Here is a 27,991-nt window from a genome sequence, read left to right on the forward strand (position 1 = left end):
TCATCACGCTTGTGATGTACATCAGTATTTTTGATTATTCCAGCGACATTCATGCTATGGTGTAGGGCTTTGGTGGTGGTGGCATAAGGTGAGCCGTCAGCTCGCCGAGAAAGGGAGTTTGTTAAGTGATTTTAGTATTATCAGCAATCCAAAGAGCTCTCTTCTCTGTAGAATCAAATGGAAGTACACACCTAATGACCGCTACTTATTAATTCCAGAGTTAGGAGCAGATGGGAGAATCAAAATTCTATAGTTGTGAAAAAAAAATTTTTGGACAGGAAAGTATTTAATATTTAGAATTACCACATTTGCCACGGGCCCGAGCAAGGATTTTCTCGTGCATAAATCTCTCAGCAGTAAATAGCAATAATACCCTATGCTGTGAAGGAAACCTATGGTAGATGAAAACGCGCAACGAATTAATGTAGTTAAGAAAAGAAAACAACACAACATTTTTATTGTTATTAAATTTGCTTTATTTCAGTGAAGCAGTAATACAATAATTTGGTACATTCAATATTTTAGTAAAACCTTTAATTAAACTTTTATTTCATGATGTGATTACAGTGATATCATTACTTAATTCTAATCGATATAAGTTTCACAAGTTTAACATTAAGAACATTTTATAAACTACAAACATTTTGAACGAAGAATACTGTTACTCGGATATCTCGGTGTTTCAGCGATAATGTAGTTAACAGCTATGGGATTTGAAAATGTTTTATTTTTAAATTTCCTTTACAGACCTTTATAAACATTTAATACATACATTATTACCTACTAAAATGCTGTTTAAAACTAGATATTTACGACACACCTTATCGCAATGTGTCTATGCTAAGCTAAAATTCGCAACTTCGGACATTTTTCGTTTGTAAGTAAGTTTATTCCAGGCATCATAAAACAAAATACATAACAAGTATAGATATTCAATATTAGGCTGTACGCGATCTTGTCGTTTAACTTGTTAGGCTTGGTTATATGATGCGTGAAACAGCCTTAAATAACTAGCTATAATAAATATACTTAAATAACTACAGCCTAAATCAAATGCAAATCTAAAACACACGCTGATTTAGCTACATACGCTTTTAATAGATTATATGCGCGGCAATAATGCAAAACAAAAAACCTAATTATTTATGCTATAAAACTTTCATTTCTAGACACCGGAATATTAAGTCATTTGCTTATATGAATTGCTGTGGAATTTTGATCTGGGACTTTCGCCCGTTGTTCCTAATGCTGTAATCGAGTTTCTTGGTTGGTATTATTAGATATATCGTTAAAATATTTCATACAATATATTGTTTGTCATTTTTATTTGGTGTTTGGTATGGCTGTTTTCTTTGGAGTACTATATGATGGTTGAAATGCGTTCCGATTTGATACGAACGGTTTATTTGTGTCAGCTTTACATGTTTGAGATTATGTTGAAATGTAAAGGTAACAAAATCAAACACATAATATAATTAGGTGCTAAATAAAGCCACATCAGTGAGAAGTGAAGATTACTGTCATTCTATAATAAGTTACGTTAATAACACTAATCCTATATTAAAGACTGGTGTATTTGTTTTTTACCTTACAGTGAAATAAAACCTCAAATTTTGAAATGTGTCCGTTTCGTTCTCAAAATTTATTCATAAATGTTACAAAGAATGGATTAATTATATTTGATATGAGTAGCATTGGTTATACAGTAACTTTGGCTATTTACCATAAAGTGTCAATGACATCGGTACCCAAAGAACACATTTCAAAATTGAAGTTCTTTGCTACGATTATTTACAAACACCTTCCTAAGATTTTAACAACGAAGTGCTTATGTAAAAGCACAAAGAACCATAATCTTTATATACGGAATATAAAAACTATGCCAAAAAATGAAAGAACGGAACAGAGTGCTTTTTTCCAAGGAAAAAGCACATTCTGCTCAACGCGGCTCAGCCTTAAATTTTATGGCATATTTTTTAAAATCCAGTATCATACGGCCTATACACAAATATCTAAATATATTTTACTTGATCAAATCAATTTAAATACTTTTAACGATATATTGCATACGATACTGACAAAATCCGAACTATTAACACAATCACATCGATATACGTGATTAATAATTAATCTAAATTGTTTTCAAACGCCTAAATATGAATGTTTATAGTTTCTAACTGACTACGAAGCTTTTTATTTAATTTGAATACTTGTAATAATTTCGAATATTTTTAGATTAATGTAAATGCAAACGATTATATACTTTTAAAACGCATTATATAATTTTAAAACACAATGTAGAAGTCTAAAGTACTTAAGCTAGATTAAATCTAAGTTACTGGAATAAACAATATTAAGCCACTGTATTTCAAACTCAAACAGGATACTTGAAATAATAAAAATAAATCCTTATATCAAAAATGGTTCGAAATGGAACTTACGTTAATTGAATTTTAAACTGGTTACAGTAATGTTGTATAAAAATGAAAAATATTCAAAGTAATATCATTCAAAAAGTTTTAGAACACTTTTAACTAGAGGAAGCAACACAGTTGAAAGAACTGTAAAAGCTAAAACTTACTTCAAGCAGAAATAGTATAAAGTTAAAGTATTTATTTCAAAAAGCCTCAACACACTTTTCAACCACGCAACGACCTGCATTAAACAATTAAATTATTCAAGAAATAAAAATAAATACATTTAAAAATAGTAAGGCTAGAAAAAGTATTGTTGTATAAACCAAAGAGTGTTGAATGTTTCATATAATTAAAAAAAAATTCTGATAGGATTCTGATAGGAAGGATATTTTCAATAAATTCTTATCTAAAAGGTAGAAAATAGGTAAGTATCTTTTTCTTAACAAAAAAAGATCATCTAAAAATACACTATATTATCAGTGTTTTAAATGTGATTTAGGTAAACGAAATGTGTCTAAGACGCGTGATTTTCGAAATACCAATAATACATTTGTAAATATGTTTAAATACTATATACGGAGGTATTTAATATACTGATAAAATATACATCGATATTATAATTATAGTGATAAGTTATAAGGAAACTATACTATATAAAGGTCTTGATGATGAAGTCAACATTCGTGCCATCTGAAAAAAATAGGTGATCATCAAATAAAATACTTTTCATTATTAACAGTTTCGTAACAATTAAATAAAATCTCACCATACATGAAATCCTTCACACAAGATGTTTACAGACCTAGAAAATATTATTGGATTAGCTTTGAATAACGTATATGATAGCAATAATTATTTATCATAAGAAATGCATTAAATAGTATTTAATTAGACAAAACAATAAGGGTATTGGGGTTTGTTGCAAAATTTTAAGTATGTTTAATGTTTAAATTCATGCGAATAAGGAATTTTATGATAATGAGTCTTTAATGTTTTTTTTTTTTTCATTACTGTCCATTACGAATAAATGTTTTTATAAAATCTAACTTAATAATTTAAATAATATCATTTCTCTCAGCAATCTTTGTTTCTAGAAATTCGTTAACATTGTAATAATAAAAAAATTGATAGCACTTTTATTTACAGATCTGAGGTAGATTATAATATGCTATTGTCCTTGGTTACTGATTTAAAAGCATTTTAGCTATAACATTATTCACTTAAGCTTTTTAAGCTGCTCAAACTGCACAATAATATTTTTATGACCTAAATTTTTCGTAAATTACCGATTCTGTAATCTGAAGCTTCTAAATTTTCGGATATTGTTAAGGTAAGCGTTCTTTGATGTTATAGATTAGTATTTCTTGCGTTAAGCTATTTGACAACACTAGTTATACTCGTATGACTATTGATTTTTGTCATTTTTAATTTAGTATGTAGGTATGTAAAGTATAAAGGTAGGTAAAGAGCAATTTCAGATACAAGAACAACAGTTGCAAAATAAAGCTGATTATATTTTTGTCTGGAAGTAAATTATTCATATCATAGTATGAAGTGTTAGATATGTGTTGTGAGTGGTATTGGAATAATGTCTCAAGTTTTTCATGCGTCACGAGAGCTACCTTGGGTCTGTGTATCTATTAAAAAACAATTGAAATTGTAGTCGCTGTATTCAGAGCCACATACGTATTTCTGTCCTAAAACCCAATAGGCATTATAGTTTGCAATGTACGGATCTGTTTTTTAAGACTGTTGAGATTACAGGTATGTTTAATTTGAGAAATCAAAAATAATAATGTTATATATGATATGAATAACTACTAACAGAGAGCTAGAAGACCGAAACGCTATAAAACATTTCGACAGACACATATACGTATACGAAGTGATATAATAGAACAGATAAAGCCAACATTTAATATTAACAATCACATTACGATCGCCCACTTACCAACAAAGGCTTAATACCAATAACGTAACGATTAAAAACAACATACGTTATATACTAGGTATTAACATTATAACAATAACTTCTATAATATACTGCGGTTACCGAAATGTGTTCACACAAAGTTGGCTGAAAATTAGGAAAAATAATCACATCATTAGTCTAATAGCTTAATTTCAAGTAATATTTTTGTTTTTGTTTCTCTAGTTGCCGATGTGATTAAAAAACTTTTGCGGCTTCGATACCTTGTTTATTTTAATCGAAAACGTGGTTTCGCTTTGGTTTAAGATAAACCGTAAAAGTGTTTTATGCACGTGAATCGATTTTTTTTGTTGATGATGTGAATTACTCACCAATGATTAGAGCCAGAATGATGATTCCAATCACGGCTGCGATGATCATCATCTGTAATGACATAAATCGGAGGGTCAATTTCAAACGTCAAAGGCCTTAAGGTATCCCATTCGATTCCTAACAAAATGCGCTGAGCTGTTTGTGTTTTAAAAAGAAAAAAACACTTTCGGTAAAATATAGACATTTCCTTAGTCTCTAAATGATGAAAATGATAAATGATATTGATGTTACAAAAATCTGTTGTCATACCTTTAAGTTCTGCAGCCAGAATTTGCTCTTAAGCTTGCCGGCTTGCTGTTCAAATTGTGAAGCGCCTTGTTGTAGTGCATCTATAAGCACAACAAAACGTTATCCTCTTGTTACTTGCATTGTTACTTACTGGTGGTAGGACCTTTTGAGTTCGCACGGGTAGGTACCACCACCCTGCCTGGTGAGGTTTGAGAAAATATTTAGTCGCACTAAACGACATTTTGCAGAGAAGTTCGAATTGATCTACTGAGCACTCAACCTCTCAACTTTTCTTTTTCGTTCTGGGGGATTGAGGAAAAGTACATTCGAATTGCAAGTCATAAAGAATTTAAATTACGAAATGAGATTTACCAATATATAAAAAATTAGAGCAGTGTGTTGTGATGTCAATACAGACAATTTTATTGTTAGTAATTTCCGAATTTAATTCAAGAAAACCAGTAACTGACAGGCAATAGGCTGTTTTGTAGAATTACTATTTAATTTCGTGCTTATTTTAATAAGATTCAAATTTGATCACGAAAAATACACGGAAAGTACTTATTCGAAATGTGTGTATTTAAATAGAAGAGATTTCATAATAAAGGTATCTCTTAATAAGAAACAAAATAATAAAGCTGAATTAATCCTATATTGAAACCTTACCTGCTCTGTCGTCAAGTTCGGAGAGCTTTTGATCGCGCTCCAGAACTTTTTCCACGTTTGTTTTCATTATATCAACGACCTGGAAACCGATGCATAATCATAGTTTTATTCAACGGCAGAGGGGGCGCCCCAAAAATATTAGGAGGGACTGTGTGAAAGAGGATATGCGAGAGAAGGGTGTGAGGGCAGAGGGAACTTTATGGAGAAAGAGGACATAGTGCCTCGACCCCATGTAGTGGGACAAGAACAAGAAGATGAATAGTTTTATTCAATGGCAAAATTAATAGTTTTGAATACGCCATTCTTGAGTTTTAGCGAGACTAACGAACAGTAATTCATTTTTATATAGATAGATAGATAGATTTTAAACTATAAATGGCTTTCCTGTAAAGCAAAAATGTCGTTTAACCCAAATAGCTTTTCACCCCTCGATATGGATTATTACATCCAACTATAATCTCTGACGCAAGCGTAATGACGTCAAACGGAAACATCCTTAGTAAAACATTATGTGATATTATTATGTTCGTGCCTTCATTTCGCTTCATTTATTTATTGAGAGTGGGTTGCGTTTACGAGGTATGTTGATAATGTAAGTCTATTATTAACGTTGACAACACGTATAGACGTATGTATTCTTTAAATTTGGGTGTATAATAAATTTTACTCTGTTTTGTAGTCATAATGTAATTTTTTTTTAATATTAAAATAAACATTATGCGATATCATTGTTAAATTAAAAAAATCAGAATCATTAATTCGAAGTATATAAAGTTAACATGAGAATAATTTGCGCATAAATTGCGTGTTATTATTATCTTATACTTGGACTCGTGATTCACCTAATGATGAGTCAAGGGTCTTCGATATTTAGAGATATTAGCAATGCCAGAAGCACATCTAGAATCGCAGCTTATCTCTAAACGGCTTAAGAAACGTCCTGAAATGGGGTTCATTCCAGAGGCGGATCTCTCTTTTCTTCTCTTCTGCAACCCGTGTCCACTAAATGCTGAATAGGTCTCTTCGAATGCACCCTATTCTCTTCGGTCTTTTGCCTTTCGCATCCAGTTCTTACCAAGAACTAGAGGCGGATATTAAGTGGCGAAAGATCTCTGAAAATGCACTGCATAGCGTACTGGTTCCGGGCTACATCGATGGACTTAGCTCCTGTGGGGGGTGGTGAGATATAGATAGAGGTAAAAAGAAGGCGACAGTCATTTTAAAGGATTTCTTTCCGGGCTACATCGATGGACTTAGCTCCTGTGGGGTGTGGTGAGATTTAGATAGAGGTAAAAAGAAGACGAGAGAGTCATTTTAAAGGATTTCTTACAGTCTTCCTTACAATCCATTTGACTTTTTTTAATACTACATACGTAAGATGAAGTTCTTCGATTGCTAATCAAAAATGCAAGTTCGGGTTGGAACTAGTCAATTCTGTTGTTTTTACACACTTCGTAATTGAAAGGATTTTTAGGTTTATATGCTTTAATAATGCTACTCACTTGACTTGACATTTCTATTGCATACCGGTTGTCTCGTTCTACTATTGGAATGCATGACAGTTTTGCTCCATAAATAGACTGGACAGTGGAAATTTGGATTGCGGGTTCGCAAAATAACCCGTAATTCTCTCGTAATTGTAACTTTGCGTTTTATTAAAAAAACCGGATGAAACTCGTTTAAATAGAATTGGAATCGCGAAAGGTATGAAAAGGAATACGGAAAACGTGTTTACGCAAACACGGGCCCGAAGGAATACGCTGAATTTCCTGTTTGATTTCCAGGAAATACGGCGCGTATTGGATGTGAGCAAACACGGTGAAAATTAATTAATCGACATGCATTGTTTCAAATCGACATTTATTTAATATTAAAATGAATAAATATTGTGTACTGGAATAGGGTATGCTTTGTTGTACACCAATAGAAAATGAATGCAAAACATAACATATAAAAAGTACAACGGACTTATCAATAAGACAGCCATCGAGTGGACATTCATTATTTTAGAAAATAAGTTGTCCGCAAGTTAGTTATTGATTGACAAAAAAAAAGATAATAACTAATAAAATATAATATTATTACTTTACACATAAAAAATAAATAAACAATTAATGAACACAAATAGATAGAGGAAAAAAGTTATGAGTCCCAGAAATATGCATTCTAAAGATTTCAGATTTCAAATGTCAATCATATTTAGCATCATCCATATTAATTAATAAAGAACTCCGACTGAACAGCGAATGTAAGCTGGAGGACAAAACCAAGGAAATTATTCAAGTATTATATATCAAATTAAATAGACTATGGTTAAGTCCTATCCGTTTAGTTTGTGTAATTGAATTTGCATAATTGTCTACAAGCTTTAACTCTAGTATAATGTTACTTGTCTCGCCCTCAAGATATGTTTGATGCGATCCTATATGTACGAGCCTCGTATCTAAAAACTTTAAATACATAACTATATTTAATGTATTTAAAATATTTTTAATATTTATGTGCATTTTATGCAACTCTTTCACTTATATTTTATATATTTGTATGGTCGTTTAGTAAACGTTATTGAGAACTGTTATCAAAGCTTATAATAAAAAAGATCATGACTGCTCTGCCAAGGGTAGCCGACTATGATGATGACTGGTGGTAGGACCTCTTGTGAGTCCGCGCGGGTAGGTACCACCGCCCTGCCTATTTCTGCCATGAAGCAGTAATGCGTTTCGGTTTGAAGGGTGGGGCAGCCGTTGTAACTATACTGAGATCTTAGAACTTATATCTCAAGGTGGGTGGCGCATTTACGTTGTAGATGTCCATGGGCTCCAGTAGCCACTTAACACCAGGTGGGCTGTGAGATCGTCCACCCACCAAAGCTATAAAAAAAAAACTGTTAGTAAACATAGTTTGTATAACACCTATTTTTCTTTTAATATGGCAAACAATAAACTACCTACGTTCGTTTCTCCTTCAACGTTGAATTCCTCAGACAATAAGACAATGTACATTAACGTATATGAAGTAAAATAAATAAAATAAAATTAAAATTAAAGAATTAGTCTAGCTAGGGGGAATGCTGCCAGTATCTTCGGAACCTTGCCTAAAGGGACTCTCTTTAATAATATATTTTAGTTATTAAATTATTAATATTATTATTTAATATTGAATATTATTAATATTATTTTAATATTATTAATTTAGTATTTATTTGTAATTTAATTAATCATCAATATCTGCCTTCTCTGAAAGTAATATGTGTTGTTTAATAACTTAAATAAATAAATAAAATTAAGTAAACGGTGAATTGCGTAACAGTATATTTGGTACTAGCGGCCCGCCCTCCCTTCGCTTTGGAAACTGTAATTTATTATTGATTTCTCCACTATTTAATGAATGTTATTATGCATATAAACCTTCCTCTTCAATCACTCTATCTATTAAAAAAAACCGCCTCAAAATCCGTTGCGTAGTTTTAAAGATTTAAGCATACGTATGGACAGACAGATATAGGGACAGAGAAAGCGACTTTGTTTTATACTATGTAGTGATTATGTTAATAAATACCTCATCGACTTGAGCTTGGGTTTGTTGCAAGCGACGTTGGGCGGCAATCTGCTGGGGCGTCTTTGGTCCGCCCACGGGCATGTCATCACCGCCCGGCGCCAAGCCACCCTCCGTCGCCCTGCGTGGTGACGTCATCAATATTCATTATGTACTCGATAAGGTCAGACAGATGACCCGTAAATACACAGGAATTTATTTTTGGAATTTAAATCTTTCATTGATTTGTTTGTAAGACTCCATTTGAATTTGTTACGTAAGTTTTTTTTATGGACCAGGGATTACTAGTGGCCGGAGGCTTTTCCCGTTTCACCAGGATCGGTGGGGCTTATGTAAGTGTAGCAGATGAGTGATAACAATGTATTAGTAGTCTTTCGTAGCCCGTTAGATAAACACATCACACACCCTTCAAACCGAAACGCATTGCTGCTTCACGGCAGAAATAGGCGGGGTGGTGGTACCTACCCGTGCGGACTCACAAGAGGTCCTACCACCAGTGATGACGCAAATTATAATTTTGCGGGTATGATTTTTATTACACGATGTTATTCCTTCACCGTGAAAGTCAATCGTGAACATTTGTTAAGTACGTATTTCATTAGAAAAGTTGGTACCCGCCTGCGGGATTCGATCACCGGTGCATCGCTACATACGAATGCACCGGACGTCTTATCCTTTAGGCCACGACGACTTCAATATCGCATTATATATGTGCATTAAAATATCGATAGTACAGCAGAGGTTCTAAGTTTATTGTTGTAATTTTCGTAGTTGGATGACTACTATAATAGTTAATATGAGTGACTAACAAATAAACTTTCATTGTTAGTATTTTAGTTACAGGTTAAAACGAATATAGGTAACAAACCAGGCAATGTTTTAAAACAAGCACAAACATAATTACTACAACCGTTGCTTCTAACAAAATACACGTGTTTATGGGTAATTAAGTAACAAAAGGTTTATTTTTAATTTCGAAGCTATTGAAAAATTCTTTGAACGTTCAAGTATTTGAACATCACAAGCTATTCATCACAGCTTAATCTCATTATATCCAAAAAGAAAATGAAAATTAAAAAATGCTTCGTAATAAAGAAATTTTATAAATTAACTTTAATTATTAAAATTTACCTATATTTTATGGAAATTTTGAAATTATAATTGAAAAAGGAAACGACATCTTTGTTATATAACAAAATTTACAAACATCATCATCTTATGGAATAGTCCTGTAGTCCAGACACACTTTTAATAGCATTTTGTACATACTAAGCCAAAAGTCATTATGATAATTTAAATTTACTTCTAACAAATTTTCAATGTGATAACCTCAAATGTTTTTTGTTTTACACATTCATTTATGATTTGATCATTATAATTGTTCATTTGTATTTTCAATGTGGAATAAAAATATTACAATGAGACAATGAGGATAATTTACCATCTTAAGATCTGTTCAGTACGCAGAAGACGTAGACACTGCCCATTCGAGAAAATTCATTGAGTTCGGCAGTTCGGCTTACCAAAATGTTTTTCGTAAGCCTGACAAATGCTATTATTTCGTAACACAAACTTTAAGACAGAATATTATTCAACAAGAAAGTTGGGAGTTACCAAAACTTAATAATACAAATGAAGTTTGACAGACCCCTTTGTAGATAAGATGATCGGCTTAAACAAAGGCACCCATTGAGACCCTGTTTGAATCGACGCTAGCTTAACAAGCTGTGTCTGACGGCTCAGATCTTCCTTACCTCGAGCGACGCCTGTATTTGTCGTTTTATAATTAACTTTCATAGAAAAGCTTTTTGTAGTATAAAGTTTTGAATAACACTCTTACTTAAAGAAATCCTATTTTTTGCTTAATAAGATTGGCTGTTACTCAGAGGCTACATGGTATTAACTTAAACAGGGTCAGCAGCCATCAAAGTAAATGATGCAGCTCACCTTAAGGCTTTAGTTGCAACAGCTCTAATATAAGTATTCTAATCGTCAGACCTGACCACCGCTTCATAAAGATATGTGAAGTTAGTGAGTGTTTGGGATGTAGCGGGTTTTTGAGGAGAAAGCATATTCGAAATGTATGTTTATATTATAATACTAGCGACCCGCCCTCGCTTCGCTTCGGAAACATTAAAACACACATGAAACCAAAAAAATAAAAATAAAAAAATTAATAAAAAAGTAGCCTATGTTCATCAGGGACAATGTCGGCTTCTAATGGAAAAAGAATTTTTCAAATCGGTCCAGTAGTTTCGGAGCCTATTCGAAACAAACAAACAAACAAATCTTTCCTCTTTATAATATTAGTATAGATAGTATCAAAGGGATATAAGATTACCTGCCTTCGCTAGCATGGAAAAATATTAATATAGTATTTTACATTCGGTCAGTAGAAGTGCGAGCTACCTCGGTAACCGTACTCGTCGAACTCGACAAAGAGGTCGACGTGCAACCTAACCCATGCATCAGCCCGCTGAGTTTCTCGCCGGATCTTCTCAGTGGGTCGCGATTCCGATCCGGTAGTAGATTCATTCGCGAAGCAGCTGCTCTTGAGTTGTTAGGTCTCCTTCGGAGGCGCTCGGGCAGTTGTTAGCAAACCCCACCCCTCTTGGCTGAGCCTTTGCTCGCCCACCTGTCCTGGTGAAACTGGAAAGGCCTTCGGGCCACCAGTAATCTTTCAATCATAAAAAAAGTGCGAACTGGCTTTCGCGATTACTAATCCAAGTAGAAGATATATAAATTACATCATTGTTCTCGAAAAGTGATTTAAGAAATTGTTACACAATATCAACGTGGTATTAATTGTTATTTATTCAAGTAATATCGTATTATTCGCTATTCTTGCTAACAACATTGACAGCTTGGTAAGTTGATTACAATGGGCTCTAATTTAGCGAAATAACTCGTGTTTTCATCAACGAGATCGTTTGAAGTTACACAACGAGCTTCGTGAGTGTTGCTTGGTTTTTAATTAATTATTCCTCTCTTAATGTTTTCAAAGGAGATTGTTTATTTTATCTATAAAGCGTTTTCAGATATATTATACCTGAATATGTTATAACTGTTATGATAAGAATACTTCGAGGAGAATTTCTGATCGAATTTCCATTACGGGCTGTTGGAAAGTTTAATAGGAAAAGAGTTTTAACTTCAAAATAATATTATGTACTGATTTAGGATATCCTATAAATATTTGCGCGTAATTCATAAAAAATCATAAAACTCCATTTGACTCCATACAGAGGAGGGCCGTTCGAATCGTCGATAATACCATTCTCACGGATCGTTTGGAACCTCTGGGTCTGCGGAGCGACTTCGGTTCCCTCTGTATTTTGTACCGTATGTTCCATGGGGAGTGCTCTGAGGAATTGTTCGAGATGATACCGGCATCTCGTTTTTACCATCGCACCGCCCGCCACCGGAGTAGAGTTCATCCATACTACCTGGAGCCACTGCGGTCATCGACAGTGCGTTTCCAGAGGTCTTTTTGCCACGTACCATCCGGCTATGGAATGAGCTCCCCTCCACGGTGTTTCCTGAGCGCTATGACATGTCCTTCTTTAAAAGAGGCTTGTGGAGAGTATTAAGCGGTAGGCAGCGGCTTGGCTCTGCCCCTGGCATTGCTGAAGTCCATGGGCGACGGTAACCACTCACCATCAGGTGGGCCGTGTGCTCGTCTGCCTACAAGGGCAATAAAAAGCTCTGAGCTTTATGACTATTCTTGTCAGTTGTGAAACTGGATCCCCAATTTGTGGTAGAGCTTTCACAAATGCCGGCCATTTCAATTTTCAAAATATCTCCGGTTATAATTTAAAGCACGTATTCATAATATTTTACATTACTAATATCCAAGATTCAAGCCATGCGTGGAAGTGATATTAATACTTGATGACGATAATGAATAGACTTCTAAAGTACACAGACTTTTCAATTGAAAATGTTTTATGCCGGAGAAGTGAATAAGGCAAAGTAGATATTTACATTGAGTTTATAACTAAAACAAAACACGGACCCCAAAAACGTTAAAATCGGGGAATAACATTCCCTTGACTAAATAACAGAAAATGAATTTATTACGTCCATAAACTTTGCTTTAAGCTTTCGTGTGTATGTTGTTATTTTATCCCTAAATTTAAAAATATTAAAACATTACTTAAGTGCAACGAGAGGTCTAATTAAACCCAAAAAACATATTCTCATTTTCACTTAAAAGTTTTTATAAAATTAAAAAAACAGTGTCACAGATATATGAGATCAACAACTTTATATTGCCAGGAGAAGTTTATACTCGTATGTGTTTCGCGTCATTTTTAAGCAATAAAATCGTTTTGTCAATTTGTTTTCCTGAAGCATTGGAATAAAGTTTGTGTTTGATCTATATAACCCCATTCATTATAAATCGTTTTGTCAAATATGTTGTCCTAAAGCATTTGGAATAAAGTTTGTTTTTGATCTATATAACCCTTTTATGTATACGCAGACAACACTGTTTTTAACATCACGTGCTAACTGGTCGCTTATTGTACATATTATATTGCGTCTTCATGTTAGTCCGAAATCACCCCCCGTGGACCTGTTTTAATTTCAATGAACGCTTACCTTACACTTTTTCCTCCGATATTAATTTTCATACTATTGTTCGTGTACTGCCAACGTTTTAGGAAACCAAGTTAGCAAGTTAATTGTAATAAAAAAAGATAGTATTTATCAGCGAACTGTTGAAATTGGCAATTACAGTTATTTATGATTAATAGATTTATATTAAAATTTTATATGGCTTCAACATTTTCATTTCAAAACCTGTAAAATTGTGATATGCTAAAGATGTACAACAATGGAATATGTTAGAGGAGGTTTATGCCAAGAGGCAGACTCAATTAAGAGACATTTTGTAAAACATACAAAAATTAATTAACTCAAAATTTATTAAAAATCCTAAAAGTTCAGGATAAAGGGCTCATTGAGTCATTAATCGATTACATTTCTTTGATGAACACGCTGTATCACAAAGTTCAGTAAATAATAAGAAGATAAAAAAGGGCTTCTCAAAGCCTAATTTTAGGCGGCGATCTCTGGAAACGCGATGTGCTCCATTGAAGTGATTTCCTACGTTACCTATACGTAATTTCAAAATGTTATTTGAATTTTTAAGTACAATTTACTTCTTTCTATGTATTTACATCTAAGTATTTATTTATTTCTATATATTTATGTTCAGGGTGTCCCAAAATTCAACGATAAGCCGGTACCGGTGTGTGGTCGGGTCAATAATTACCCATAAGAACGCAACCATACGTACGTACCTACCCATTTAAGACTTTAATTGAAACAGTTTGAAAACCCTTTTTTGAACAGTAGGTAATATTTTCATTTTAATATTTTCGTGAGGCTGAGGAGCGCGAAAGGGAATGGGATCCCTCTTCGACTCCTCAGCGCAGAAGGCGGGGTGGACGGCGCGTGCGAGAGGCCGGCGCTCAGCCCTCGTAGGGACTATCGAGTGCCGGTTGCAGGGGCGCCCGGCACTCTACTGTTGGTCCGGTGGTGGAGCGGTGCAAGGTGGCTCCTGTGCGCCGCTCACGGTGTGTCTCCCGAGACGAGGTTCTACGGGATTTTCCCGGGGATGAGATCCCGTCTTAACATTAGTACGGATACCGCCTAAGGCGAGACTTTCGGCGCGCACCGCGGTACCGTAAGTTTCGTGTAGTCGGTGTGGTGGAGCTCGATAGGGCTTAGTCGGTAGTCGTTCTGCGGGGCAAGTGCATCGCGCGCCTTTTTCAAGGCGTAGTCTCCTGTGAGAAATTGGAGGAGGTGAGGGACCTCGGCCCTTCTCTTCTCCCCCTCTTCCTCTCCGGAGGCGCCGGAGTCCGACATAACCCGGTCCGTTACCCCCCTCGACCGGGTATCCGTAAATGGATTCCCCAGTGTTAAAAAAAAAAGGTAATATTTTCAAAAACTAAGCTAAATAATCCTTTTTGTGCCTTGATAAGAGAATTTTTAGAATTTTTACAAGTGTTGTCATAGTATTGCACCATTTTAGAATTGTGATGAGTTGCGCTAACTTTTATAATAACATGCCATAGTACATTTTATACATTTTTTTTTACACAGTAGCATGTCAAAGTTAAAATATTCTAAAATTTCGAGAAAAAAATATTGTTTTTATTTATTTTTATATTAAAAACTACGAATGTTTTGGTTCTATTTGGAACTGCAATTAATAGTTATCTTACTTAGGTAGCTAATACAAAAAAAATGTGGGGATATGTTCGCATTTATAACAACAGTATCTAATCATAGGGTGTAGGGTATCAAATTACAACATTTTTCAAAAAATTTAATGTTTTATTTTATTTTTCCATGGGTAGTTATTGATATACACGGGTACCGGCTTATCGTTGAATTTTGGGACACCCTGTATATATGGTCCGTATGTTTTGTGTTATTAATAAATATTTCATGCCTGCATGCATTTCATTTCAATAAGTAAATGCCGCCACACACATTGAGATTTAAGTCCTAAGGTCTCAGTATAGTTACAATGGCTGCCCCGGCCTTCAAACCGAAACGCATTACTGCTTCACGGCAGAAATAGGCAGGGTGGTGGTACCTACCCGCGTGGACTCACAAGAGGTTCTACCACCAGTAATTACGAAAATTATAATTTTGTGAAGATCAATCGTGAACATTTGTTGAGTACGTATTTCATTAGAAAAATTGGTACCCGCCTGCGGGATTCGAACAGCGGCGCATCGCTAGATACGAATGCACCGAGCGTCTTATCCTTTAGGAAACGGCGACTTCCCATATATGGTGCCCATAGACATCAGCAACGTAAACGCCCACCTTTAGACATGAGCTGTAATTATCAGTTTAACAGCACGACTGACCCGGCCCACCCTTCAAACCGCATTACTGCTTCACGACAGAAACCAATTGACAGTTGACAGTTTTTATATGTATAATCAATATTAATCGTATAAATATAATAAATAGGAACTTTAAATGTGAAAGCTTGTTTGCTTGTGTTTCTTTGACCCTTCATTCACGTCAAAAAAAAGCAAAGGATTGACATAATTTTTGAAAGTGAGAGTTTTAGTTCCAGTTATAGGACATAGGTTGTTTTTTTATCCCGAATAGAAATCTCGTTTCACAGGAAGTTACACTCACGCTTTTCCTTGGCCCTACGGGCGAAGCCGCAATTAACATCTAGTAATTTAAAAATGCGAATAATCGCAGTGGATGACTACACCATAGGTGGGTATGATGTCAAATTAAAACCTCATTCTATAATCGTCATCGTACGCTACGTCTTTAATAATCAATCCCTCCAAGCCTTATAATGATTGAATTTTCTTCTCGCAATATTTCTGTGGAAACTAAATTAGGTCAAGTGCCCACTAAACGGCTGACGCACGGTCCGCTATAAGTTTGCGGCCGATCTAAATTATAATACAAAATCAATAGGCCTGGAAAAAAATTAATACATTAAAAGTTAGTATATTCTAGAATTGTGCGTTAATAGCAGCAATATGTGACAAAATATATATAAATATATATCTACATACATATTCCATTTATTCATTTCCTTGGTTTAATGTAAAAAGAATAAGTAACTTTAGGGGTTTGGTATATATAATAAATTCAATAATCGAGATCATGCGAGAAAAATATTTAAATCAAACAAAACAAAGCATGCAATCTCAAATTAGAACGACAATTGATTTGACAAAAAGCAACTCAAGAAGCAAATCATATAAAGTCTTAAAGACGTTTGGCGTTGTTCCGAAAGTAAAAAGATAAATAAAAAAATCTTATTTAAATACTTACATTGCTGTTCCTAGTTCCTGAAACTTGTCACGTACTGAACCGGGTTGCGGCCCTTGTCAATTAGCCGCTGTCAAAATTGCCTATATCCGATCACCGACAACACGAGATCTGAGAAGTGTTTTACCTCAATGCCGAACGCGAAATGAATGTAATTTATGAATGGAAAGCTCTCACTAAATTACCCTACGTATCGAGCAATGATCTATTTTTAGTCTCGACTCCCTATTTCAGAATTAAATTTTGTTTTCACTGAATTTCATATTGTCAACGCTCGCAATCAATATCACGCACGTAATATAGCGGAAGAATGATTAGATATTACCGAAAGATGGGAATTTTCAGAATATACAGAAAGAACAGGAAAACCTGACGCGACTGACTTTCCCGATTTGTATGGAAGAGGGCGCGCCTGTGTAAGCCTTAATAGGAACGAATTGTCTAATAATATAAAGCCGAGTGCCACCGTGAAATACGACTTTATGGTTGACCTCTAAGGGTCGAGGTTTGATTGTGAGTTTCGGTTGATTTTGCGCATGTATGTCAGTGCCGGCTTGGGGTGTGTGCGTTAAGTTATTAACGCATGCGTACAACGTAGGGCGATGCAAACAAAAATCAATCGGCGTCGGTACGTGGGAGTTACGTAATGAGACATGCTACCAACAGATACTAACTCTAATTGGTTTTAATTTAAAAAAAAACGAAGCTATGCTTTAATCTGTTAACATTATGTATGTATAAATATTAACATATTAATTTTTTTTTGTGTAACAGTTCATCATTCATGTTCATCATTTAAATTACTGGTCAAAAGTAAAGGTCACAAAATATGTATTTTTTATTACGTGGGCGAAGTAATTAGGGATTTGCGAAGATGTGGGCGGATGAAAAACCTGGAAAGCAATGAACGAACTATATCCGAGAATGTACATTCCATTTCTATTTATCTGAAGAAAAAATAAACTGTTGGAGTTTGTGGATGACATTTAAACCCACGCGACGTTCGCTAATATTTCGACAATGCGGTAATATTTCGACTTAACAAGCTAACGAACACATTTTTCTTGCCTACATTCGAATTTTCTATGCCTTTAGCTTTTAGTGATATATTGTCAATTAATTTTTGTCAGGGCATTGCTTATAGATGGGAAAATTAGGTATTGGCGATAAACAGTTAAAGCAGGTTGACTGATTACGTTTTATTACTTGCTCCGGTTTAATCTTTCTTTCTTTTTCTGATTCTCGCTCTAGAGATTTTGTATTTTGATATTGCTTCCTGTGGTCTTTTACCAAGCATTTGTTTTTGTTACTTCGTAGGTGAATAACTCAACATCACTTGATTTAAGCGGTCGCTGCATATCATAAATATGTCATTGGGAATGCCACCACTCACTTTGAGATATAATGTCGAAACTTGATCATATTAGAAGAATTGTAGGCAGCGGCTTGGCTCTGCCCCTGGCATTGCTGAAGTCCATGGGCGGCAGTGACCACTCACCATCAGGTGGGCCGTATGCTCGTCTGCCTACAAGGGCAATAAAAAAAAAAAAAAATATTTTACAATTTAGTTTGGGACCTGACTGCCTCGTATCTTCACCGCACTCGTCGTAAGGCTTGACGTGACATTTAGCTTAGCATTAGCCCGCGTCGTTTCCCGCTAGATCGTCGCAGCAATTTGTGTTTCGGGATGCTCGGGTAGTTGTTTCCAAAACCGTCAGTCGAACCTTGGAGTTCACCCGTTTACCTTGACTAAGCGGCGAGGCATGCAGACCAAACGCAGTACTTCCATTAAAAAAAACCTGTCAGTGTTAAATATAAGGTACATGACCCCTACTCGAGCGGGCTTATAATGCACTACTAGTTATGATATGGACAAAAAAGTACTGCCTGTGCCACTTGCCTGTGCCACTGACATTGCTGATGTCCATGACCGACGATGACCACTCGCCATTAGATGGGTCGTATGGTTATCTGCCCACAACGCAAAAAAAACTTCGATTTCAGTGAACACATAAGTAGGCTACCGACACTAAATGCATACTGTTAGCCTAGTAGTCTTAGAAGATAATTATTATAATTATAATCTTCTGAGTCGGTCTCTTCATTGATGAAGGTCGGGTCTAATTTGAAATGGTGACCACTCGATGCACAATTGCCGTGGACGTGGGAAGCATTGTCCATCGAGTGGTCATAATTGTAATAACTTTGTGTAATAATATTTACTGTAATAAGAATTTTTATTCTTTTCTTCGATTCTATATATTTCTGAAAACATTCATTTGAATACGTATGTAGGTAGCTACAATATGTACTGTAATACAATTAAACTGTAATAAAAGTTTTTTTTTTGGCCTCGTAGGTAGTCGGGCATACGGCCCACCTGATGATGAGTGGTTACCCTCGCCCATGGACGCCAGCAATGCCAAGGGCACAGCCAAGCCGTTGCGTACCGTTAAGTAGGTACTCTCCACAAGCCTCGTTTGAAGAAGGACATGTCATAGCGCTCGGGAAACATCGTGGAGGGGAGCCCATTCCAAAGCCGGATGGTACGTGGCAAAAATGATCTCTGGAAACGCACTGTGGATGAACGCAGTGGCTTCAGGTAGTATGGATGAACTCTAGTCCGGTGGTGGGCGGTGCGATGGTAAAAACGAGATGAAGGTATCATCTCAAACAATTCCTCAGAGCACTCCCCACGGAACATACGGTACATTTGTCTTTATGTTATTGCATTTTTAAAAGTTTTGAAACGGAGTGCTTAGTTAGTCGTTACAGACGCGACCTTTGCTATTTCATCGATAAAGAGAAAAATAAAAAAAAGTAATAAATGTCAAACATATGGTTATCAAATTGCGCGGTTCCGATGGTATTAAGTGAAAAAATTGTATTTCGAATGGTACCTCAATTTCAAAATTGTTAATGTTGCTTGTATATACTAATATTATAAAGAGGAAAGATTTGTTTGTTTGTTTGTTTCGAATAGGCTCCGAAACTACTGGACCGATTTGAAAAATTATTTTTCCATTAGAAGCCGACATTGTCCCTGATGAACATAGGCTATTTTTTAAAAAAATTTTTTTTTTTTTTTTTTGTTTCATGTGTGTTTTAATGTTTCCGAAGCGAAGCGAGGGTGGGTCGCTAGTAGAGAAAATAAAGTACCGAGATTAAAGATCGAATAAGCTATTTAGTAGTGTAGCAACAACGCCTTGAAATACAAAATGTTGTTGATTGTAGTTCATTTGTCAAACGAACTATATAGGAAAGGGCCGAATACGCTACTCGGGTTTTCTCGCTACGATTTTTTGCAATTGTTGATTAAACTAAACTTCTTTTTAATTTAAATCTTCATAATATTTTCTTCGATTATTGCCAATTGTAAGCACAATTAAAACTACTTTTACGGTTTAATCTCACGTATATTCATTATATAATTTCAGACGTTTCGAGAAATTTTATACTTTCTATTGTTGATTAAACAAAAAATATTTTTAATTTAAATCTTCATAATATTTTTTTCGATTATTGCCAATCGTAAACACAATTAAAACTACTTTTACGGTTTAATCTCACGTATATTCATTATATAATTTCAGACGTTTCGAGAAATTTGATACTTTCTATTGTTGATTAAACAAAAAATATTTTTAATTTAAATCTTCATAATATTTTCTTCGATTATTGCGAATCGTAAACAAAGTTAAAACTACTTTTACGGTTTAATCTCACGTAAATTCATTATATAATTTCAGACGTTTCGAGAAATTTGATACTTTCTATTGTTGATTAAACAAAAAATATTTTTAATTTAAATCTTCATAATATTTTTTTCGATTATTGCGAATCGTAAACACAATTAAAACTACTTTTACGGTTTAATCTCACGTATATTCATTATATAATTTCAGACGTTTCGAGAAATTTGATACTTTCTATTGTTGATTAAACAAAAAATATTTTTAATTTAAATCTTCATAACATTTTCTTCGATTATTGCGAATCGTAAACACAATTAAAACTACTTTTACGGTTTAATCTCACGTATATTCATTATATAATTTCAGACGTTCCGAGAAATTTGATACTTTCTACGGAGTAACAAGTTTCGGATTGAAGGGTGGGGCAGCGGTTGGTCTATATAAATGAGACTTAAAACTCATATCTCAAGGTGGGTGGTGGAATTTACGTTGTTGTTGTCGTCTATGGGCACCGGTACATACTTAACATGGTTTTTTTTTTTTTTAATGGCTTCGATGGGTGGACGAGCTCACAGCCCACCTGGTGTTAAGTGGGTACTGGAGCCCATAGACATCTACACCGTAAATGCGCCATCCACCTTGAGATACAAGTTCTAAGGTCTCAAGTATAGTAACAACGGCTGCCCTACCCTTCAAAACCGAAACGCATTACTGCTTCACGGCAGAAATAGGCAGGGTGGTGGTACCTACCCGTGCGGACTCACAAGAGGTCCTACCACAAGTAAATGGGTGATCTGTAACCTCGTTTACACGTTCAAGCAATAAAAATGTGGCAAATACATAATACACTTTTTACGATGAGCTTTTATCAACAACTCTCATTCCTTGTGTAAACATTTAAAAATGCGGGCATTAGTGTCTACTTGCGACTATTCAGTAAATTAATTTACTTGTATTAATAAACGCAGCGAACTTAACCGCCAAGGGATTGAGACTGTTATATTGTAACAGCCCATGCAACTTGTTCGAAACCGGTTCACCTCCGAGTCAACATCAAGAGCAAGTAATCGTTGCACTCATATTACATCCGTATATCCGGACCGGTTGTACTAAGGAAGTTTTATCGAGCAATTAATGCGGAATCAACAGCTAACGAGTATCATAGCGTATGTATTGACGGAAATCAATGTTTTTACGACTAGCAATTTCCTAGCAAATTTTTTTGTGTGCTAATAATTATCGCCGAATATTTTATTTTTAATGTGTTTTGTATATGCAAATTACGATGTTTTGTTGTTGTGGTTGCTGTGGAAGTATGTGGAAGTATGCGGTAGGCAGCGGCTTGGCTCTGCCCCTGGCATTGCTGAAGTCCATGAGCGACGGTAACCACTCACCATCAGGTGGGCCGTATGGTCGTCTGCCTACAAGGGCAATAAAAAAAAAATGTACATACGTATATCCAGTCTGTTTATTAGCATAGAGATACATTGCAGTACAGTTGTAAGCTATTTGCATAAACGTCTTGCCGTTCGAAGTGAATGTCGACAATTTTATATGACATTTCGATTCCGTGTTTATTAAATTCTGATATCAAGAAAATTATACACGAGTATGATTTAAATTGCAAGCTAAAATCAATTTTAGATACTGTTAGATGAAATCAGATATAAATTTTTTATTATTACAATGTTCAAAGTATTATTTAAAAAAAACATATTATATTAAAATATAGCACACAGATCAATCATCACTTTTCATTCGCTTGGTAAATAAGAAAAGAAATTAGTAATAAAGGTTTACTGTATATTATGAAGAAAAGATGTTTCGTAGCAGTAAAAGCACATTTTCTTAATTTAAATCATTTTTCATTCATTTAACTTAACATTTTTTTACATGAGCTGTGCATATTTTTGGGACAAATATTGCCTTTTTCTCTTACAACTTTTAAAATATTATATAATACATTACATATTGAATATTACATATATTACATATTGAATATACATATTTAAAATACTTTAATTTAATTCATTCGTCGTCATTTGAAACAAATTTGTGTATGGCTGGCAATCAATTCTAAATTCAAATGGTTTTTTTATATATACCTATATATGGAATAAAAAAAATTGTTTGCAGTCATTTATTCATTAATTAGTATTATGTTTTCACTATATTTGTATCCTTTTCATCAATATCGATACCTATTTTATGCTTAGTTTACCTACTGTTATTTAAAGTCTCGTTGGAACAGGTAGGTATTGTCTTGGTTTTTTTCTATCGTTATTGTGGTCCATAGACAATGGTAATGACATATAAGCAGGTGTGCTCGTACCCTTATTAGCCTACAGCAGTAATAAGACAGACAAAAAATAATACCGTGTAACTAATTACCAAAGTTCATTTTGATTACACGATCTTTTTGCTTCATCGTGAAGTCGATCGCGAACTCGTCGTAGGCACCTCTTTCTTTCGAAAATTTTATAACTGCCTGCGGGAAAAACATTGTTTTTCGTATCGAATACCTATAGTGTGCGCATGGAAAATTGTCGACGCTTACGTCCAATTCTCCATAAAATGTTATAGTTGTAGAATGTTTGAAACATATTTTAAGTTTTTACTATTTCTGTTAGCAGGTAACTTTCTGCATCAAAAGTGAATTGTGCGTTCGACATGTTTTATTTATTTGATATTATTCTTATGCAGGTTTTGTTCCTATACCAACAGTCCAACATTTCGTTTGGGTGAGATATTTGTTTTGATTGACGAAAACGCAGCTTGTACATTTTCTTCATAGAGTTTTGAAGACGTTTAGGCATTTGTCAAAGTGATTATAGACGAACTAAGGATCGAAAATCGTTAACACTCTAATACAACGGTACTTTCACGATGTGTTATATTGGTGATATTAATTGGTCGTTATTTCTCTTTTTCTCTATCAACTATAGCAAATATAATTCTTAAAAAATATTTTCCTTACACACGAAACTCTTAGAAAATACGAAAGAAATTATTATAGATAAAAAAAAAAACATATATAATAAAATCTACAGTCACTGTGTAAGCATTATTTACATAAGAACAAAATTTATCATATTATCCGTATAGTGTATTGTCATATTAAGGAACGAAAATACGTATTAAATTATGTAATTAAGTAATTAAAATATGATACCAGCATCTCGTTTTTACCATCGCACCGCCCGCCACCGGAGTAGAGTTCATCCATACTACCTGGAGCCGCTGCGGTCATCCACAGTGCGTTTCCAGAGATCTTTTTTGCTACGCACCATCCGGCTATGGAATGAGCTCCCCTCCATGGTGTTTCCCGAGCGCTATGACATGTCCTTCTTCAAACGAGGCTTGTGGAGAGTATTAAGCGGTAGGCAGCGGCTTGGCTCTTCCCCTGGCATTGCTGAAGTCCATGGGCGACGGTAACCACTCACCATCAGGTGGGCCGTATGCCCATCTGCCTACAAAGGCAATAAAAAAAAAAAACGTATTTATCTTTCAAATTCAATATACATTTCAATCTTTTGAAAGCTTTAAGTATTTTGTCTCATTAGCGCTCTCATTAAGCTGTCTCTAATTGAGCGAAAACGGAAGCGTTTCCCAGGATAACTCAACTCTACCGGAAAATTAAAATAGATGAATTTTCATATAAAAATTTATTCATTTAATTTCTTTGTTTCAATACTAACTGTTATCATTCGAATTGTCAATTAAAAACTTCCTCAGCGCCGTTGTTATTTAAAAGTAGATAAAACGGAAATCCCACTCTAAAAAAAACAATCATATAAACAATACATAAATTGACCTTTATAGGACTTTTTCTACGAGAGAATAATATAGTGTATATAGTTAGTAATCTCAAGGTTTCAACTCGCGTGACACCTTCACATAAATGTTTTTTGAAATAGCATATAAACAATTGAGAGACTCTTTACATTGTTCGAATTTCATAATAAATTAATCATAGCGTCCGCTATTATTTTTGAAATTGATAATCTAGAATATTACTGGTGGTAGGACCTCTTGTGAGTCCGCGCGGGTAGGTACCACCACCCTGCCTATTTCTGCCATGAAGCAGTAATGCGTTTCGGTTTGAAGGGTGGGGCAGCCGTTGTAACTATACTGAGATCTTAGAACTTATATCTCAAGGTGGGTGGCGCATTTACGTTGTAGATGTCCATGGGCTCCAGTAACCACTTTACACCAGGTGGGCTGTGAGCTCGTCCACCCATCTAAGCAATAAAAAAAACTATTTAAGAATAATGAACGCAAAAAACCTACTATAGTACCTATAGTATATTCGGTCATGGATTGTATCCGATCAGGTTTAATTATACGTTAAAGATCTGATATAAATGTAATTGAGTATGATTTTGGGTTTGAGAACTCTCTATATTTTGTTCATACTTGTTTGTTGGTATAGGCTAGTTTCAACTTTACTTGCAACAACACATAGTAAAGTTTTGTATTTATGAAAATATTTGATGTGGTGATATCGATTTATAAGGGCGAAAACATACAGAATATATAAGTAAGGTTGTTGAAATTATTTGTTTTGGAATGTGAAATAAATGTTTTAAAAACGAAGATGATAAATACAATCTATACTAATATATAAATCTACAGTGGTTTTTACGGATGTTCCGTTTTAACTACTGAAGCGTGCATCCGATTGACTTGAAACTTGGTATCTATGTAGAAAATACATGTACTTAATGGATAGGCTAATATTTATATGAGTGTTAGACTCCCTCCACCAGTTGCGGGGGCATTAATGATGAGAATCTTTGTGGGGGTGAGAAATAATAATGTTAATTTTAAATGCCCAGCGAAGCGGACGTGTAAAGCTAGTTGTTTATAATTCTGTTACAATTTGTTACAAGTTGTATGAACATTGTAATTTAATGAATTTAGTTTTATAAGCATGACGTGTTTTCCGATCAGTAATCATTTTAATTTCAGCCTTTGAGCAGCTGTCTCCTTGCAGACATCTGTAATCATACTTGGATACCAGAATGTGGCGCCGAGGTTAAAGATTTTAGATTGTTCATAGACGAGTGTGATATGTACGAATACGACTGTGATCATAATAGAAGTATGTATATTTCTTTGTGTTTCATTCTATTATTACCGCCAAAACTAATAAAGTCACTTCTAAAATTTTTAGGGGTGTCAATGAATTATTGAAATTTATTTACAGCTTATCAGGTAACTAACTACACCGACTGTTTTGGTCCTGCCACGGGGTGTCCCACTTTAAAGCATAACTACATACGCATCGGGAATTACAAGTATCTGCCAGACGGAAGGAGGATGATATACGAACCGACGTACGTTCCAACATTACCAATGCACATGTTAAGAGGCAAGCGGAGGTATACGCCTCAGCCGATAAGGAAAATTACAAAAACTAGACGTCACATTTCCTCGACTCGTCCCGTGTTGGTAACAAAGAAGAGAACAGTTGTCTTAAAAAGGTTAACTTTCATGAAGGGGGGGAAAATTATGGTCAAAATATTTAAAGGTTTCTCTTCGAAACCTACCAAAGTAAGACGTGATTCAGATTTTTTGGAAAATTAAATCATTATACGAAATAAATGATTGTTTCTCTTTGGATTTTAACTCATGGTATGAAAAATAGAAAGTTTATGGCGAGAAATTTTTTTGAAATATCGTGTTTTACGGAAAGTTATTTTTAAAACATAAACATTTTTATATATTATTACTTCCTTACGCGATAAAAAAATAAATAAAACAAAACGAAATTCTAAGAAAATAAAAACGTTTTTAAAGTAAAATGTTTATTTAAATCTTAAAGAAAAATGTCTAATGATGATAGGCAGCTCGTAATTGGTGAGAACCCAGCTTCGCTTTCCTGTTAATTAAATTTCTTTATGTTACTTTTATGAAGAAAAAATTCTTGGAAGCTTGATTAAACTGTTTTCTTACAGAATTATGTTTTGTGTTTATATTGTCAAAAGTAGCAACGCATTATATTTCGGTACGATATTTAGATTTACATACTTTTAATACGTAAAATTCAGGTTAAAGATATTATGATTACCTTCTTTTAAGCCTCCGGACCCATGCTTATTATCAAAGACTTGTAATCACACGTGGATTCCGGAATGTGGATACGAAAAAGTCAATAAAGATTTTCGCAGGTTTCTGGATAAATGTGATATGTATGAATACAATTGTGATTACAAAAAATGTTAGTATGAGAAATGGTTTGTGCTAAATATTATGAGATGAGTAAGTGGCATTCATGTTTGCATTTATTTGCATTAAATTGCTTTCTCGTTATAATTCCAGATTACTTAGAAACTGATATCAATAATTGTTCCGATGATCCTATCACGCTTTCTACAGTCAATCAGATACCTAGTATGAGCTCGGAGCCAACAGTAACAAATATTGAATCAACTCTGCCATTGACGACTATTGCTTTAAGTTCAAGTGAAATGAATACAGTTTCAACTATTACAAATGAAATCCTGAATAATGTTACTCTCTCCGTTGCTGATGACAGTAATGCCACAGTTGCAATGAATGGATCTACATTTGAGTCAACGAATGCTAACGCAATAGCTAGTGACTCTATAAATGTTACTACTGTTTCACTTAGTTCAACTGTAACAAATGATGTGCATGTTAATGAATCTGAAACAGCTGCAGAGACATTAGTGACGACTATGTTGAGCTCACCAATAGATACTTCATCTGTAATAACGATATACAACAATACTACTGAAACATCAATAAGTTATATGTTTTCTGAACAAAATTCACCAACGTTGCATAACTGTACAAGATACTTAGTAACAAATTTAGCTACTAAGCCAATTACATCTAGTAAAAGTGAAAATGATATTATCAAGCCAACTATTTCAGAGACAACAAAAACCACAATAATTAAAAATGAAATTAAAAGCTATAGTAATTTAACAACTAATGTAGTAGAATTCACTCAAAACACAGAAACACTGAGTGATTTGAATAAAAAAACAAGCTTTAAAGCAACAGATAGTCAGCCATCATTAGTCACTTGTGAAGCATATCCTAAAGATTGTAACAGACCAAATACTTGGGAAACGACATTAAAGGGCGAGACAAGAGATTTTTACCAGATTCTCAAAGCACGCTATGGTGATCGTATTAAGATCTTAAGACATACCACTCATTGGCCAAGAAGATCTGCCTTTATCATGGAGGATAATACAGAATCATTTGTATTCGGGGAACATGTTGAGACGAAGTAACTCATCCAGAGTCACGAAAGGTGACTTTTG

General features: G+C 34.5%; 2 protein-coding genes across 6 annotated transcripts; one reads left to right on the forward strand and one right to left on the reverse strand.

The window, feature by feature from the left end:
• Nucleotides 1–452: 452 nt before the first annotated feature.
• LOC101737409 (neuronal synaptobrevin) lies at nucleotides 453–17,405 on the reverse strand. 5 transcript variants are annotated; one of them, XR_009973496.1, is made up of 8 exons: nucleotides 16,999–17,404; nucleotides 9,172–9,289; nucleotides 5,614–5,692; nucleotides 4,969–5,048; nucleotides 4,719–4,770; nucleotides 4,369–4,494; nucleotides 3,189–3,219; nucleotides 453–3,107 (listed from the first exon to the last, which is right to left on the reverse strand). XR_009973496.1 is itself a non-coding variant. In XM_062669366.1 (8 exons), coding segments are annotated over exons 1-6 (345 nt in total). In that variant the 5' UTR covers nucleotides 17,001–17,405; the 3' UTR covers nucleotides 453–3,107; nucleotides 3,184–3,219; nucleotides 4,471–4,480. The 5 variants fall into 5 exon arrangements, 3 of the variants coding, with proteins under 3 accessions (XP_062525350.1, XP_037868031.1, XP_037868030.1); XR_009973495.1 differs by having other exon boundaries at nucleotides 3,184–3,219; XM_062669366.1 differs by having other exon boundaries at nucleotides 3,184–3,219; nucleotides 4,471–4,494; nucleotides 16,999–17,405.
• On the forward strand, nucleotides 3,187–27,961 carry LOC105842350 (uncharacterized). Its single transcript, XM_062669282.1, has 5 exons — nucleotides 3,187–3,747; nucleotides 25,662–25,794; nucleotides 25,900–26,246; nucleotides 26,775–26,913; nucleotides 27,015–27,961. The coding sequence occupies exons 2-5, from the start codon at nucleotides 25,764–25,766 to the stop codon at nucleotides 27,959–27,961; spliced, it is 1,464 nt and encodes a 487-aa protein (XP_062525266.1). The 5' UTR covers nucleotides 3,187–3,747; nucleotides 25,662–25,763.
• Nucleotides 27,962–27,991: the final 30 nt, after the last annotated feature.

This window comes from Bombyx mori, chromosome 7 (genome assembly GCF_030269925.1).
Source record: "Bombyx mori chromosome 7, ASM3026992v2".
In the NCBI taxonomy this organism is placed as follows: domain Eukaryota; kingdom Metazoa; phylum Arthropoda; class Insecta; order Lepidoptera; family Bombycidae; genus Bombyx; species Bombyx mori.